Source organism: Vipera ursinii, assembly GCF_947247035.1.
Source record: "Vipera ursinii genome assembly, chromosome: 3".
NCBI lineage: Eukaryota > Metazoa > Chordata > Lepidosauria > Squamata > Viperidae > Vipera > Vipera ursinii.
Window position 1 is genome coordinate 141,028,419 of NC_139516.1, and position 18,912 is coordinate 141,047,330.

At 41.6% G+C, this 18,912-nt stretch overlaps 1 protein-coding gene across 1 annotated transcript in view; it reads right to left on the reverse strand.

Moving 5' to 3' along the window:
- The window catches only part of WRNIP1 (WRN helicase interacting protein 1), a 28,779-nt gene extending 10,393 nt beyond the window's left edge, over nucleotides 1–18,386 (reverse strand). The window contains exons 1-3 of the mRNA XM_083358545.1: nucleotides 17,504–18,386; nucleotides 7,557–7,748; nucleotides 6,049–6,293 (exon numbers count right to left, since the gene is read on the reverse strand). Coding sequence (XP_083214671.1) covers nucleotides 6,049–6,293; nucleotides 7,557–7,748; nucleotides 17,504–18,133 — 1,067 coding nt within the window. The 5' untranslated portion in view covers nucleotides 18,134–18,386. The remainder of the gene's footprint in view (nucleotides 1–6,048; nucleotides 6,294–7,556; nucleotides 7,749–17,503) is intronic.
- Between the last annotated feature and the right edge of the window lie 526 nt (nucleotides 18,387–18,912).

The window sequence follows — 18,912 nt, forward strand, 5'->3', positions numbered from 1 at the left end:
TGTAAGCTGCCTAATTTAGAACATTTGTGTTTCATCTTCATATTTTCAAAGGTATTTGTGTTTATAAAGATATTTGTATTTCTATACTCAAATACAAATATTTATATTAAATACATACTAGATGTCATCTGGCAATGCACAATATTTGCCAGAAGATAACTATATTGTCTCATAAGAAGAACCAGTTCCCCACAGGTTTGATTGATCCTGCAGAATAGCCAAAACACCTAGTATAACTTCACATATATTTTCTCCTATGCCAAGTAAAGACAATTATATCACTACTGAGATTTCTGTGTCTGACAGAGGAATATGCTAAATTATCAATAACTAAGAGAAGGCCAATTCACTTTTCTCATGCCTTTCAACATACAGAATAGCCTTATTAAATCATGGCTGGCCAGGGAATATTATGTAATAGCTGCTTCTTATTTTACTTTCAACCCAGATATGTTTATGGTTTTTACTGACCAACAAGCTTAGTGAAGCAGCTCTCTTATGCAGTATCTTCCCACGTGATTTAGGAAAAATTATAGCAACTCCCATGGTATTAAACACAAAAGCACTCTGTTGGGCTGAATTCTCCTACTTGCTTCATATCGCTTCTGCAGATTATTAGGCTGCAGCCAATTCGCTATCTCATAGATGCCACTAAGTTTGTAAATAAGCCGAAGCTGACTAAAAGGTTATTTTTAAAAGCAAAGTGAGCCGAGCAAGCACAGATCAGGTCACAGTGCTTGTCTGAAATTAAAGCCCAAGTTTTAAAAAGTTAAAAACAAGAAATGAGTCAGTTAAAAATCTGATCTTAAAGGTTCTTGCAAAAACAATAACAATAAACAAATAAAACCAAAAGAGATCTCCATCTTTTTGGTCTGAACTCAAAATGCACATGCAACCATAAAACAGTTACAGCTATTATTCATTGGCAAAATTATTTTTCAAGCTTTTATACTGATGTTCTGGATTTTGCACTGAGTTGCTTTCTATGACCTGAACAGATGATTTTATGGTTCTTGAGTTTGAAATGATGAATGATGATAAACAGTGCTTTTTTTGTAAAAGAAAAAGGTGCCAGAACTCACACATGTCATACAACCCGCCTTGCCTATCCTACAAGGGTCCATCCAAAAAAGGTGCCGGAACTCCGTTCTGAGCGTTCTATGACAAAAAAAGCCCTGATGATAAAGCTTCATATTTGTGTTAGGTTTGTTGAGATAGTCCTTTGAGTTTTAAATCTTTCAAAATAATTGTTGAAGGGAAAGAATTGTTAAAGAAATAACTGTGGGAAACTGGGACAAAACTTTCATAGAGTTAGGGAGAAGACAGAAGACATTCTTGGCAGGACATGTCCTCAGTACTTTAATGTTTTTATTGATGTTACAGTGTATTGAGATATTTTACTAGATTTTTTTTAGCAGTGTGATTTTATTATTGTCTGGATGTACATTATAAACAGCCATAGCTCTTTCTACCTATGTGAAGTAACAATTGCAAGGCATTAATCTAATCTAGCTCCCAATTTATGTTGAGATTTTCCTCACTCTCAGCTTTCACTTGGACAATATTTTTGCCAGTCTCCAAAATTAAACACAGGACATCTTGAACTCCCAAGTCTTGATGTTTGTATCCTGTAACCAATGATAACTAGAGACAAAAATATACACAGAGACGGAGAGGACACCCCAGGACCTACCACTGCCTGACCTGCCAGTGGAATGTCAACTAAAGGATTAAAAAAAACAGCTAATGCACCAGTTAATGGATGCATTATCTGGCACATTAATAATATTTGCCTAAATAAATAAAATTTTCAATGACTAAACATGTCAATGATTGCCACAGAAGTAATCAGTGTTTATGCCTATCTTCACAAATTGATGAGCAATACAAATAACTATCTTTAGTCTGTAGTACAATCTATATAGGGACGCGGTGGCTCAGTGGGTGAGGACGCTGAGCTTGTCGATCAGATGGTCGGCAGTTTGGCGGGTTGAATCCCGACTGCCACGTAGCAGAGTGAGCGCCTGTTACTCGTCCCAGCTTCTGCCAACCTAGCAGTTCGAAAGCACGTAAAAAAAATGCAAGTAGAAAAATAGGGACCACTACAGTGGGAAGGTAACAGCGTTCCGTGCGCCTTTGGCGTCTAGTCATGCTGGCCACATGACCACGGAGACGTCCTCGGACAAGCGCTGGCTCTTCGGCTTTGAAACGGAGATGACCACCGGCCCCTAGAGTCGGAAACGACTAGCGCGCATGTGCGGGGGAACCTTTACCTTTACCTTTACCTTACAATCTATATAGATTGATTCTATTCAATAATTTATTTCCATCCCAATGTTTGGGATTATGTGTAGTAGAATTTGCTTCTGTTTGGATTTTTGAGCAAAGGATAGGCAATGAATATACTAAATACTACTGAGCAATTTTGATTGCTATTAAATGTGGTCCATCTCACTCGCTATCTGCCTATCTTATGCACCACAACTCTGAGTGGCTAACAAAATCATCATAAAACCCATCTGAGTAGTAAAAATTAATACACAAAAAACCAAAACATGAATGCCGGTGCCCCAAGCCACACTTCCCAACTGATTCATGATTGTAATTGTTGGGATCCCATCTCACCTTATTCCAACGCCTGAGAGAACAGCCAGCTTTTTAAGGTCTTCTGGAAGGCTAGGCAAGTGGAGGCTTGCCAGATCCCAATGCATCAGCAACCAAGTTTAAACCACAATAAAATTAACATTTAGAAAAATATGAAAACTGCTTGAAGACCATTTCATGTATTTACAAGAGCCAAGAAAATACATTGTGAAACTTGAAAAAAATTATTTGGCAATAATTGCAGCCAACATTATGTACCTTACAGTAACGTACAGTTACTACAAATGAGGACTCCTTTGGATACAACGGCATGGCAGCCAACTTTCCATAACTTCATTCCAGCGTGATGCTTGAAGGCCAAGCATTAGTTCAAAAAGTCCTTCCATGTAAACCTTATCAGCTAAACACATAATCTATTAGGATATTTTCCTATAATTGGCCTTACACGATAGACTTTTAAATACTACAGAATTGTACAATGAAGTCACAGCAAAGTGGCTCTAATCTTTGCTTTATCATACATACCAAGCGTACCCAAGCCTATGGGCCACATGCAACCCTGGACAGCTAGTAACGTGGCCCTACAAGTTTGTAAACTTTTAACATTATGTAATTTAATATTATAAGGCTATATATTTTATATACAGCCCAAGACAATTCCTCTTCACTCAATGCAGAATAACAGAGTTGGAAGGGGTCTTGGAGGCCTTCTAGCCCAACCCTATGCGATTTTAGACAAATGGTTGTCCAATCTCTTCTTAAAAACCTCCAGTGTTTTAACACTGCAGCCCAGGCAAGCGAAAAGATGATATAGACACTACTTTTCAAGGCTTCCTCTTTTTTTACCATTTTCTTTTACTGATTATATAACCTTGAGTAAGATTCTTAACCTTTCCATGCTTCAGTTGATTCATGTTTATCCCACTGGTGGAGCTGGGCTGACCTATATGTACATAGCAATAGCAGTAGGACTTATTATATACCGCTTCACAGTGCTTTACAGCCCTCTCTAAGCGGTTTACAGTGTCAGCATATAGCTCCCAACAATCTGGGTCCTCATTTTACCGATCTTGGAAGGATGGAAGGCTGAGTCAACCTTGAGTCAGTGAGAATTGAACTGCTGGCAGTCGGCAAAGTTAGCCTGCAATACGTTCTAACCATTGCGCCCCCACATGGGACATAAAGCATCAGCCTGAAGTACCACACGGCAGCAACAAGCTCACTAAAATCTCTTTCTTTCGAGAAATGAGATGGGGAAAATGTGTACCTTCTAACTGAACTTTCATTGGGAGACTGCCGTAAGCCATTAAAAAGGGCCACCAATGCTAAATCCTGAAGCCTTGCTTGGCATGACCAACTTAAATTATATTTTATTTAGCATCCACACATGCACAAAATGGATAGTGAAACACAAAACCCTGAACAGGAGGAGGAAAAAAATAGTTTCTACTATCTACATTCCATTCAAGAAACAAAAGCCTCCCCAACTCAGCCAAAGAGTCGCTGTAAACACAGCTGTGACATTATATTAAGCCTGACAAGCAATGTTACTTCTTCTCCGCCCTATAACCTACTGTTTATATCTTGCTGCAACGTGAAAATCCTACAAATGCAATATCCTAAATAAGGAGGCAAGATTCCACTGTTTCCCTAAATCACGCAGTCTAGTTAGAAGCATAACATTTTCTTAACTATTGGAGGAAAAACTGAATAAAAGGCAATGGGTTTCCCCCCCCCTAAAAGGCTTCATTATGTGACTTAATTAAAACAATATTAACAATACCTAACATACTGACTACTGTTGAAGAGAATGGTACTGACTTTTAAAATATTTATTAGCTAATCAAATTATAAAATACAGAAGTACAAAGAAAAATGAAAATAATGGGAAAATAGGGGAGGAAAAGGGGAAGTGAAAAAAAAGGTGTAAAGCAAAGGGGAAAAGAAAAATAAAAGCACTGAGTCCCGGTTCCTTTTGATGGAGTAGAACAGGGGTGTCAAACTCAATTTCATTGAGGGCCGCATCAGCATTGCGGTTGCCCTCAGGGGGCGGTTGGGTTTGGCCAGGGTGGGCGTGGCCTACTGGATGGGTGTGGCTAGAGTGCGTATGGCCTACTGGGTGGGCGTGGCCAGCTCTACATCGTTGGCATCAAGGGTGCCTATGGGGGCCTGGGCAGGAGTGGGACAGATCTGAGGGTCTCTGGGCCAGGGCCAAGGCAGTGGAGGCCATTGCGGGGGCCATTTCCTCACTGTTTCCAGGATGGCTTTGTGGGCCGCATGAAACCACTTTGTGGACCAGATTCGGCCCCCGGGCCTTGTGTTTGACATGTCTGGAGTAGAATAAGGTAGCAACATAAAACTTCAACTTTTTACTTTTATATAATCATCAAACACAAAATGGTTTCCAAGCAGAAACAAAGTTAGTTGTGTTCTTTTCTTTAATTGACAATGGTACTGACCAAGAGAAAATTACTAGTGTTTAAGCTCCAAAAAGTGAACAGGGATTTATTTATTTTATTTATTAAATTTTTATGCCTCCCAACACCCCTTCAAGGTGATGCTGGATGGCTTTCAGGTTATAAAACAAGGAAAATAATTAACTGAAGCAGAATTAGCTGCAGCAGTGAGACCTAAATATAAATATGCTCTATGAACTGAAATTCACATTTAAATCTAGGAATAGATATTTGAGACCCAAGTGTAGTTTCTTACGCTCCCGACCCTGCTTCACTAGGCAAAATAAATAGGCTCTTACACTAAGGAAGTTGTAGTATATAATTTATTAAATGTAGTTGTTTTCTAAGTCTATGCCTCCGGTCTGATGTAGCAGTTATCTTAACATTTTGACTTCTGAACGTTTGAAATAATATAAGATGAAAGCAAAAATTTTGCAGGAGGGAGGCTTCATATTCTTACCTGAAAACAACTTCGAACTGCTTTTATATGTTTACTTGAATTGTTTGATGGCATTTGGGGTTCAGCAATGTGTCCTTGTGGGAAATAGTAATTTTTCTTTCACTGCTCACTTTTAAGAAAACACCCAGGATATAAAGGTAATTCTGATCAACAGAGTCAAAACAAATCAGGGACGGCCAGCATTTTGGACTATTGTGATAAACTTGCAATGAGCAAAAACTGCTATACAGAAATTAGATTAGAAACCCAAAGGCAACACACACAGTTGCTATCAAATGTAAAATGGCCAGTGGCCAAAGCAGTCATTACAGAATTAGGCTCATTTTTTTTTAACTTTGGCTGCAAACGGCTATTTTCTGTTACTTGTGTTCAACACAACCCCTTTCCTTTGCTATTAAAAGAGTTTGGTTTTTGCATTCTTCCTCCTCCCCACTCCATAAGTTCTTCCTGCCTTCTGCTTTGGCAATCTGTCACTGGATTCCTTGGGAGGTGTAGGTTAACATACAGCAGTCTACAAAGCATACTTACTCAGAGCCTTTGCTGTTGTTGGCATTCAGAGAGCTGGTGGGTTCCTCATCTTGGCTCAGAACCTGGATCCCTAAGGACTTGACGGCTCGCATCAGGATAGTTTCCATTGCTTCAACTGAGAGTTTCCCAAGAACAATAACGCGGCACCGACTTAGCAGAGCTGAATTGACCTGGAAGGAAGGATTCTCTGTTGTCGCCCCAATCAGGGTTATGGTTCCACACTCAACGTGAGGAAGAAAAGTGTCCTGGACATGGGAAGGAAACGAACAATTGGCCAATGACAACTGCAGACATCCCATGTGAGTATATTGACAGCTCACCTGCTTAAGAAAGGTAACAGCTTTGTTAATAGTTGGTGCTGCAGACAATCACCTCTACCCTCATTTACCACAATGAGCTAAAAATTAAAAAGTTTGTGGGGAAAGCACGTTTAAGTCTCAGAACTTTAGCTTTTGTTCATGCACATCTAATAAAGTGGTTTAAATTCACTGTAACCGGGCTCATTTCCATGATGCCACAGGAACCTTGATCATGCAGGATACTAAAAACAGTATGTTTTTGTAATATAGGTTTTCATTGTTTTGGAGATATTAAGGGGTCTGTGATGGTAACTCTTAAAACAGTTTTTCCAAAAGGATTATTCAAAGATTGTAAAGCACCAGGTACATTTTGATGTTATATAACACAATGAATGTTGGGAAAATTTACCATAGCCTAATTTCGTTGCAATCCACTCCCTATTTAATATTATTATTTAATATAATACAAGGTAATTATTTAATATAATTTTTGATATGTATACACCTCCAGTCTCCAAATCTCCCTATGTGGTCACTTCATGACATAATCAACCAATACATCTCCAAAACGTTCTGGCATTCTATTTTAGAATGTTGTTTAATTGTGAAACTAAAATTGTCAAAGTTACATTATAAGCCAAAAAGTACAACTGTAAAGATGACTGTAATGCTCTGACTGTCCCTTCGTAACCTTGCTTGACTAGAAAAGAACCTTTTGCTTTTTTTTCTTTCTATTGGGATAGGGCGGTATATCAAAAATGGAAGTGGTTGCCAAATTCCCAATCCCAAACTTGCTTTTTAAATAGACTGTAATATTAAATCTGAATATGGCAATCAGCATCAATATGGTAATCAAGTATCAGTATTGATTTTTAATGGATTTCTAATCTCACGTCGTCTTAAAATGCATGTAAACATGTATTATGCCAGCATGATATAACAGATCAAGTGTAGGGACTTGAACTGGGTAGACCTTGGCACAAAGCTCTGCTTACTAAGTGACCTTGGGCCAGGCACTCTCTCACACCTCGTTGGGCTTCAGAAGGCAAATACAGAAAAATTGGGCAATAAATCTCTAAATAGATTTCCAGAGCCCCTTCAGGAAAGGTGTATCACAATTGTCAGAGTTAAACCATTGCTCATTCTCACATGCAGAATGACTTCACTGCAATATACTAGTTTTCTGACTGCATATAGAAAAAATAATACCTGTTGGGACTTATTGAAACGGTGTATCTCGTCTATAAATAGAATAGTCTTCCTCTTGCAGAGTCTCTTTTCATTTTGGGCTTGGAAAATTACATCTCGGACATCACTGGTTTTGGCACTTGTGGCCGACAGTGTCACAAACCGTGTTCCATTCTTCTTACTGCTATTGGCTATGATCCGTGCCAAGGTTGTCTGAAACGAAGAAAACAGGCAAGCATGCTGATTTTGTTCTGTTTGGTTTTGGGTTAGTGTGATGTTTTATTCTAGTCACTGAACAGAATTCTGCAGATTATAAAGTAAGTGGATAGTTTGTTTCAAATAAAATACAAACATCATTTTAACTATATTATCAAGGTAATCAAAGCCGGATGAGTTTTATAGATAGTATAACAAATTTTTGCCATTTTCAAGGACACTGAATTATAGTATATAAATCAGAATTGCCTAAATTCTTGGCGAATCCAGTTTTACAAAGACCATTATTCTAAAAAAAACCTTTGCCTTTTTGTTCTTCAGCAGCGTCTCATTTTTCTTTAGCAGTGTTTTATGATTAGACCATTAAATAATCCAGTATCAGTTCAGTGGATGGAAAGGGAAAAACAATACAATCTGCAACTAGATTTTTTTCCTTAGGACAAAAACACTTTTTGTATCCTAAATGACAAAATTAAGTTTTTTAGTTCAAATAAGACACATATCCAGCTGTTTCTGTCCAGGTTTTTAATAGTTGCTAATTCTGTATGATAGGGACACGGTGGCTCAGTGGGTTAGGACGCTGAGCTTGTCGATCAAATGGTCGGCAGTTTGGCGGGTCAAATCCCGAGTCCCATATAGCAGAGTGAGCGCCTGTTACTCGTCCCAGCTTCTGCCAACCTAGCAGTTCGAAAGCACGTAAAAATGTAAGTAGAAAAATAGGGACCACTACGGTGGGAAGGTAACAGCATTCCATGCGCCTTTGGCGTCTAGTCATGCCGGCCACATGACCACGGAGACGTCCTCAGACAAGCACGGGCTCTTCGGTTTTGAAACAGAGATGAGCACTGTCCCTTAGAGTCGGAAACGACTAGCACGCATGTGCGGGGGAACCTTTAACTTTACTTTAATTCTGTATGGTACATAATGTTTCCGGAACCAAAGTTGGGTGCATTTATACCCCTATTATAAAACATAAGCCAATCCTAGTGCACATGAGCTTACATGTACAGTGCATCCTACTAAAGGGCTTATTCTGAGGAATCTGTGTATATTACTGCAAGTCTTAATTAAAGTAACAGGTGTAAGACCTGATTTTTAAAAAGAGAGGTGTTTTTTTTTAAAGACACATAAATAGATTGTAACAGAGGAGCTGTAACAGTATTATATAACGGCTAGCATTCTCAATTCCACTATGATAAAATTTCACGTGCAAGGAAAAATATTTGCAATTTATTTTTCTATAATCATAGATAGGGAATTGTGTAATACAAACCCTGTACAGGGCATCAACTAAGTCCACAGATGGCATGCAGAGCCGTCTCTGTAGGTACGCATGCCATCGTCCCAATCCTAGGCCTTCAGATGGGTTTTATAAAAACCTTTTCTCTTTAGGCCTCTGCTGCTGTGTGCAAAAAAAAAAAGGTTCAATCAATCAATTTCAACTTCTCGCAAAGTTGGAATTGATTGATTGAACTTTTTAGTGCCACCCAGTATGCCGTTACCACCGAAGCCACGCTCACCCAATGGGCCATGCCCACCCAATGGGCCATGCCCACCGAATCGGCCACGCCCACCCGGCACCCAACGATACATAAGTGGGTTTTGGGTTGCAGTTTGGGCACTCGATCTCTAAAAGGTTTGCCATCACTGATCTAAGTGAAGCAACACTTTTATTCCCAGCCTCCCTGACAAACCATGATACCAATGGATCTGATTACTTGGAAAATATTTTGAAAAGGAGTAGGTCCTATCATTCTTTCTCCCTTGGCACATCATTAAAAATTCAAATGTTTCCTGGAAGTCGCAAAGCAGGAATAAAGTCTTTGCTCTAATATGATAGCCAGTGCTAATTAAATCTAATAAAAGGGTATTCCAGCACCGAGTCCAAGAGAAGCTTTCTCCACTATGATACATTCCAGATGTGGTCTTCTATATCCATAATCCTGGAGCCAACATCTGTTTCTCTTGCTATAATGTGCACACCATTTAGACCTCAACTGTTGCTGCTGGCAATGTGCTCAGAAAGCAAACCACGATCCATCCAACATTCCCAGGAAAAGCCATTCTGTAAAATAGAGGTGAACCGAACCGAGGGCTGCCATGCTAAATTAAGGGTGTTAAGCATAACACTCTAGACCTGCATTGCTGTGCATCCTGTTCTATCAGCAGCAGGTAACCATTTCCAAAACAACAGTCAAGAGCATTATAGCTTGCCTTTTTTAAAACTACTAAAAGCACATCGCATATATTAACAGTATAACAGAGTTGAAAAGGACCTTGGACGTCTTACTTTTTAATTTTTGTATTCTGTTTTTATTATGTATTGCCCTGTTCACCGCCCTGAGTCCTTCGGGAGAAGGGCGGTATACAAATTAAATTATTAAATTAAATTAAATTAGTTCAGCTCCCTGCTCAAGCAGGAGAGCCTATATTCATTTTGGACAAATGGCTGTCCAATCTCTTCTTAAAAACCTCCAGTGATAAATTACCCACAACTTCTGGACCAAGGCATCTCACTGATTCAATTGTTCTCACTGACAGGAAATTCCTTCTTAATTCTAAGTTGGATCTCTCTTTCTTAAAACTTCCATCCACTATTTCTCTTGCCCTCAGGTGCTTTGGAGAATAGGTTGACACTCTGAGACAACCCCTTGAATATTGGAAGACAGCTATCATGTCACTCCTACTCCTTCTCTTTATTAGACTAGACTAGACTAGATGAAACGAGACGAGAACAGAATAATGGAGTTGGAAGGGACCTTGGAGGTCTTCTAGTCCAACCCCCTGCTCAGGCAGGAAACCCTATACCAGTGATGGCGAACCTTTTGAAGACCGAGTGCCCCAAAACCCAGACATTCGTGTAGCAGCAGGTGGGATGGGGGGGGGCTTTTTTCCCTTTAGATTTCAGTTCAGTCAGAGCTTTAAAGGACATAAATCGGGCACTTCAAATTGTATCTAGGGATAAACTGATAACTCCTAAAATGGAGGAAGAGTGATGGCCTCACCTTTTACAGCCCATCATACTTCTAATTGTTCTATTTGGGATCAACTGTAGCTTTATCAGGTTGTTGTAGAACAGCTCCAAATACATGGTGTGACAGTAATCTAAGGGGTGACAAAGGCAGGGGTTATTTTGGCAGGTGCTTTATTAGCAAAGTTGGAAAAATGTCCATCAAGCCACAGATATCGTCTGGGAACCAGTCAATGCACCTTCAAAGGCAATGCAACTCCATCCAAAACCTGATATTATGGTATCTTTGCGTAAGATACAAGAGCATGTGCATAGTCTGGGTCATTTTACCCTTACCTTTTACCTTAACAATAAAAATGGGTTTTGTGAGCACTGAGTACCACTTCATTCTAATTTGAACTTCTTGGCTAGAAATTATAGGTTTTAATCTAAGACAAATTTTAACTGAACACAGCTTTTACTGGCTACTTCGTAGCTTATAACAGTTGTTCTGCTGTAGAAGTTCTCATCCGAAAGAACCTCTAACCCTTGTTACATCATTCTCTATCATCCTTCCTCAATAAATCAAGCACTGATCATAGTCCCTTACTTTGAATTCTAGAATAAATCACACAAATAATCCCAGGATCTTGCAAGTACATAAACTGCACTAAGTTATAATCTAAGGGGAAAACAGTAAAAAAAAAGTCTGTGCAATCCTTCAGCAAACAAAACAAAATGGCGCACAGCAGATTTTCCAATTCCATATTTTAAAACCCAACCTTGCCAATGGTGGCTACAGCATAATCATTTTCCTATATACTATGTGAAAAAAGTAGTTCCTGCCTAGCATTGGCATTATAATACAAAGCCATTGATTTAGCCTCAGCAATGCCAATACAGCCTTCTCATCTCTCTTTGTCTGTGGCGGGCATGGGAGAAGGGCTAAATAAAAAGGGCACAAAATTCAATCAAAATTCAACTGCCAAGCCAAATAAAATAAAATAAATATGTTTTATACAAACACACACACACACACACACACACACACACACACACACACAGAGAGAGGCAGAACCTGAAGTGTTTTTGCCTTCTCATGATGAGGTTTAGAATAAAACACAAGGTAAGCTATGTGGTAAAAATAAGCTCGCTGAAACACAACCCCAGTTGCAAAGACAGCATGTTACTTTGAAGTTCACACATTCCCATCATTTACTGCTTTCATTAATGCAATCTAAGATTGCACTTATAAAACCAAGGGTAGATGCTGTGTCATCTTCAAGTCAGTTTCTGTGTAATGTGCCAGACATTCACTTAATTATCCTTTTTCCATCTCTAGATAAAAACAAGGTTAGCTATCTGCAAATACAGGGGTTTTGATGTGCCAGCTCCCAAGCTGCTCTGTGCTTGGGTTACACAGTAGATGTCTCTCTCAGCTAAAACTGAGTACTCCATGGCAGACAAACAAAAATCTAAATCTTGCACATTAAAGGGTCATAAATCAAAGGGTGACTTAACTCAGGTTGCAACTTACCGTTTAAGCAGCTGGACCATTCGCAGCCATGGAAACTTTTATTTCTTTTTAATCAGCAGTCCAGACTGATGCCCAGTTAGCAGTCCAGACTGATGATCCCTATTGTGTGAAGTCAGACACATTCATCTTCAGGGGTTTATAAATTCTTTTCGAGTTTCTGCTGAATTCAGATAGACGGGTCTTTTAGCCCACATTGCTCCCTTGAAACCTACATGGCAGACATTCAGAACAGGAGCTTTTTGACTCACAGCCATTTTCTTAGTGACCATTCAAAGTCACAACAGCACTGAACCAAGTAACTTATGACCATTTTTCACACTTATGACCGTTGCAGCATCCGCATGGTTACATGATCAGAATTTGGCGACTGGCATGTAGTTATCATGGCTGCGGTGTCCTGGGATCATGTGATCAACTTTTGCGACCTTCTGTCAAGCAAAGTCCACGGAGAAGCCAGATTTACTAAACAATTACAGCGGTTCACTTAACAATTGGGGCAAGGATGGTTGTAATGGAGAAAACTCACTTGACAACTCTATTGCACAGCAACGGAAATTTTGTGCTCGATTGTGGATGTAAGTCGAGTTGCATGGATCTGAGTAGATAGGGAGATTGTGGAGTATCCAAGCTGTAATACCTATCATTTTAGTGCTATCATATCTGGACTGCAGACATTTAAACTACCTCTACAACAGCAGCCCCCAGCCTTTGGGGCACTAGGGACAGGTTCTGTGCAGAGAGTATTTTTCCATGCGCTGGGGGGGGGGAGCATGGTTTTGCGTGCTGCCTGCATCCCACAAGTGTGCAGATAGGACTCATTTGTGTGGCCTGTTTTGTGGCCTGCTGCCTGGGGGGGTTGGGGACCCCTGCTCTAGATCACAATCAAGTGTTAGTTTTTTAATGAATCTGGTTGCTGCATGTTGTGGTCAATCAGATTTTTGCAGGCCACTTATGGTAGACCAACCTTATACAAAATTGTTAGCTGTGTATCATGGTATGAAAATCCCAAGAATGCAATTCTGGGAATTTCCCCACTTCATCAGTGAATGATTTATGAAAGCTCTGCTAGTGCGAAAATGATATTAAACAATAGAATGGTTTATTCTTATGTCATTATATTTTTAAAACACCTAGTTATTTAAACTGTGATACCATGAAGTTATAACAAAACAGAGAGAAGTGTAAGAGCATCATTTTTTTTTTCATTTGGGGGAATGTAACCTCATCTAATCAGAAGAAAATAAATCTGTCTTCCCCTCAGGAGGATAATTGTTATCCAAATTGGAAATCCTTATGTATTATTCCGTGATATCCACAATTCTGCTCACTGCATTGCTAGCCAAAATGAAGCTCAATGACACAATATATAGATCAGTGATGGCGAACCTTTTAGAGACGGAGTGCCCAAACTGCAACCCAAAACCCACTTATGTATCATTGTGTGCCAGGTGGGCATGGCCCATTGGGTGGGTGTGGCCCATTGGGTGGGTGTGGCCCACTTGGTGGACGTGGCTGCAATGGTAACGGCAGACTGGGTTCGACTAAAAAGTTCAATCAATCAATTCCAACTTTGTGAGATCTTTTTTTTCCGTGAGAAGTTGAAATTGATTGATTGATGGAACTTTTTTTTTTTGCACACAGCGGCGAAGGGCTAAAGCGAAAAGGTTTTATAAAACCCAGCTGAAGGCCTAGGAGTGGGGTGATGGCGTGCGTGCCCACAGAGAGGGCTCTGTGTGCCACCTGTGGGACACGTGCCATAGGTTTGCCACCATGGATATAGATTATAGGTAGATGCCAAACTGCTTTCTTTAGTATTTACAGTGGATTCCAAAAGTATTCAGACCCCCTTCACTTCTGTCCGTTATGTTATGCTGCAGCATGATTCTACAGTTGTTGAAATTCATTTTTTTCTCATTAATCTACACTCGGTACCCCATAACGACAAAGTGAAAACAGACTTTTAGAAATGTCTGTAAATTTATTAAAAAGAAAAAAAAACAAAATATCAAGATTGGCGTAAGTATTTACACCCTTGACTCAGTGAAGCATTTTTGTTAAAGCATCTTTGGCAGCAATTATAGCCTTGAGTCTATGATGCAACAAGCTTTTGCCCACCTGGATTGGGGGATTTTCTGCCATCATTTTCTTTCCATCGTTGTCATGTTGGAAAGTGAACCTTCGGCCCAGTCTGAGGTCCTGAGCGCTATGGAACAAGTTTGCATTGAGGATATCCCTGTTCATTCCTCTCTTCAGCTTTCCTTCAACCCTGACCAGTCGCCCAGTCCCTGCTGCTGAAAAACACCCCCACAGCATGCTGCTGCCACCACCATGCTTCACTGTTGGGATGATACTGGGCAGGTGATAAGCAATACCTGGTTTCCTCTAGACATAATGTTTAGAACTGAGGCCAAACAGTTCAATCTTGGTTTCGACAGACCAGAGAATCTTGTTCCTCAGCCTGAGAGTCCCTCAGGCAAACTCCAAGCAGGCTTTCATGTATTTTGCGTTGAGGAGAGGCTTCTGTCTAGCCACTCTGCCATAAAGTCCAGGTCGGTGGAGGGCTACAGTGGTGGTTGTCCTTCTGGAACTCTTTCCCATCTCCATACAGGATCTCTGAAGCTCAGTCAGAGTGACCATCAGGTTCTTGGTCATCTCTCTTACTAAGGCCCTTCTCTGATTGCTCAGTTTGACTAGGTGACCAGCTCTTGAAGCATCCTGGTTGTGCCAAACCTCTTCCATTTGAGAATTATGGCGGCCACTGTGTTCTTAGGAACCTTCAGTGCAGCAGAAATTTTATTGTAGCCTTCCACAGATCTGTGCCTTGCAGGGGGACTGAGGGATTGGGATTTTAGATTTTAAATTTTAAATTTTAGAACGTGTTTTATTGTTTAGGGCTACTTGGTTTAATTTATTTTAATTTTTGTATATTATATGTTGTATATAGTGTTTTAATTGCCCTGTACACCGCCCCGAGTCCTTCGGGAAAGGGGCTGTATATAAATCCAAATAATAAATAAATAAATAAATAATCCTGTCTCTTGAGCTCTGCAGGCAGTTTCTTTGACCTCATGGCTTTTGCCGTGAGGCCTTATATAGAGAGGCGTGTGCCTTTCCAAATCATGTCCAGTCAATTTAATTTATCGCAGGTGGACTCCAATCAAGGTGTAAAGAACATGTCAGCAACGACCTTAAGAAACGGGAGGCAATGGACCTAAATTTCAAGTGTTGTTGCAAAGGGTCTGAATACTTAAGCCAATGTGATATTTCAGTTTTTTCTTTTTAATAAATTTACAGATATTTCTAAAAGTCTGTTTTCCCTTTGTCGTTATGGGGTACTGAGAGAAAAAATGAATTTCAGCAACTGTAGAATCAGGCTGCAGTATAACAAAACTGACAAAAAAGAAGGGGATCTGAATACTTTCTGAATGCACTGTATAACTAGGCAACACAATTAAATACACTGTATAGGGAATTATATGAAGGAACACTGAAATTTTTTTTCAATTTGTTGCCACACCACAGAAGAATTATATCTACGCCAAAGAGTCCAAAAGTCCTCCATGTGTTGCTGATTATAGAATTTTTCATCAGTCACCATGCTACTAGATCTCCTGTGATAAAGGAATCTTTGGGTTAAGCAATCAGCTTCTAACTAAGTGTCCCAATAGATGCCCTTTCTTGCAATTTTCTTCACTCTCAATCAACGAAATGATTAGAAGCTATGGGCATTGGAATCCAATAAGAATCATCACATGACGAACTGTCAGCTCATTTCCTTTTCTCCCATGGAGAAGACTATTCACAATGTAAAGGTAAAGGTTCCCCCACACATGCGTGCTAGTCGTTTCCAACTCTAGGGGCCGGTGCTCATCTCCGTTTCAAAGCCGAAGAGCCAGCGCTTGTCCGAGGATGTCTCCGTGGTCATGTGGCTGGCATGACTAGACGCCAAAGGCGCACGGAACGCTGTTACCTTCCCACTGTAGTGGTCCCTATTTTTCTACTTGCATTTTTACGTGCTTTCGAACTGCTAGGTTGGCAGAAGCTGGGACGAGTAACAGGCGCTCACAATGTAGACACAGCTTAATTCTGCCACAAAGTAGAAATACAATTTAGGATCCAGAAAGTTATAAATACACTCCTAGAAGGTATCTCCTCCCACATCTTTACCATCCAATCCAATGGGGCTTAAAAGGCTTTGAGGAATGCAGTTTGCAGACGTTTTCCCCCTAGTCACCTGGAAGGATGCTTTATCTTAAACAGAAGCAACAACTGAAGCTGGACAGACCCTTTTCCTGAGACCCGTTGCCAACTGATGCTAAGCATGTGGGATGAGATGACATTCTCTGCATGGCCTTTGATAGGCTGAAGCATTTACTCCTAAGGCTGCAGGTCCTTTAACATTGGACCACAACAATAAAAAAAGTCCCTCTGGCCAGCCCCTGCTGCCTTTCAGCCTACTTGTGGTCCTCAAGTAAGCAAGCTTTAGGACCACAAGCTATGCCGAGTTTAGCCAGAATCAGAATAGAGCTGGAAGGGACCCTGGAGGTCTTCTAGTCCAGCTCCTCGCTTTAAGGAGGACACCCTATACAATTTCAAAGAGGTGGCTCGTCTGCCCAGTCTTTTCTTTAAAGGTAAAGGTAAAGGTTCCCCCGCACGTGCTAGTCGTTTCCAACTCTAGGGGCCGGTGCTCATCTCCCTTTCCAAGCCGAAGAGCCAGCGCTTGTCCGAGGACGTCTCCGTGGTCATGTGGCCAGCATGACTAGACGCCAAAGGCGCACGGAGCGCTGTTACCTTCCCACCTCAGTGGTCCCTATTTTTCTACTTGCATTTTGACGTGCTTTCGAACTGCTAGGTTGGCAGAAGCTGGGACGAGTAACAGGCGCTCACTCTGTTACGCGGCACCCGGGATTCGACCCGCCAAACTGCCGACCTCCTGATCGACAAGCTCAGCGTCCTAACCCACTAAGCCACCGCGTCTTTTCTTTAAAAACCTCCAATTGTGAAGCACTTACAACTTCTGAAGGCAAGCTGTTCCACTAGTGCAGGGGTCAGCATTCCTCGGCTCTTTTATGACTCGTGGACTTCAACTCCCAGAATTCCTGAGCCAGCCAAGCTGGCTCAGGAATTCTGGGAGTTGAAGTCCACGAGTCATAAAAGAGCCGAGGTTGCCTACCCCTGCACTAGTTCATTGTCCTGAATTGTCCCAGGCAAGGAAGTTCGGGAAGAAAACAGGGTAGACAAAGGACTTAACTACGTACCACTCACCTTTCCACAGCCTGGGGGTCCCCAGAGAATGAGCGAGGGGATTTCGTGAGCCTCCATCAAGGACCGCAAGAGCGTCTCTTTCCCCAACACCTGGTTCTGCCCCACATAATCCCCCAGATGGCTCGGCCGCAGCTTATCGGCCAGAGGTTTCCCTTCCAGTTTTTGGGCCAGGCTTTCTCCCCGCAACAGCGGCTCCAAGGCATCCGACGCTGGCTCCGGATTCTCCACTCGCCGCTCTCTCACTTTTCCCGGATTTGGAGAGGTAGCAGCGCCCCGGGGCGCCCCCATTTGGGCTCCTCCGGAGTTTCTGCCTCTGTGAAAAAGGGAAAACACCGCAGGAGAACCGAGGTCACTCCCCGGCTCCTCGTCTTTATTTCTCCGTTCCGGAGATTGGGAGAGTCGCATTTTCTTCGAGGAAGGCTGCTGGGCCAGAGCGGGGAGCCCCACTCTTGCTGCGGGCTTTGGGCCGCTGTGGCTCCTGCCTCCCACCTCTCCGCTGGACAAGTCTTCCCCTTCGCCCTGCAGCTGCAAACAGCTATCCAGATGTGAGTTGATGCGCGCAGCTGGAAGTTCCTCCAGGCAAACCGGGCAGCTCACCAGCGGCTCTTCCTGCCTAAGACCTCCTTCCATTGCCCGGCAAGAGGAGGAAAGGCAGGATAGTGGGGACCCCCCTAAATCGACGCTAATCGGTGGCTTCTTCCTCTTGGGGGAAGCGTCTCCTTTGATCAATCCCTTCTAGAACCTTCCCGACCCAAAAAAATAAAATAAAAATAAAAGCAGAAGCACCGGCAAGAAAAAGGAAAAGTTTGCCTCTGGGCTCCACAATAACCACGACATGCTCCAGAAGGAAGAACAGCAAAGTCGCCGCCTCCTTCTTCGGCGGGCAGCTCACAGACCCAGAGGCTTTCGGGAGTTGTAGTTCTTCCGTCCGGCTACAAAAATGCCTTAAGACTTAATTTTCTATATGCGGCATATTTAATTCTCTCTCTCTCTCTCTCTCTCTCTCTCTCTCTCTCTCTCTCTCTCTCTCTCTCTCTCTCTCTCTCTCTCTCTCTCTCTCTCTCTCTCTTGCTCGAACTTTAGAAAGACGCGTGAATATTTTTTTTAAAACTTGTATATTTCGAGGATAGAAACGCGATCGCTTGTGTGCGATTTTAGCAAGAGTTTTTTCCAGTGAAATCAATTGCTGATAGGGAGGAACGTTTTAGGCACACGCAGACAAACAGACAGACAAAAGTGGAGGAATTGGCTGCCAAGGCGACCTGCTATTGTAGAACTGTTGAAACTTGGCGATTTTAAGCTGTGTGAACTTCACTCTCCCAGAAACGCCAGCTGGCCATGTTTCAAGTTGCCAAACATGAGAAACGTGGAGAGGAAAACAGCGACTTCTATTTCACCTATTTCAGGAG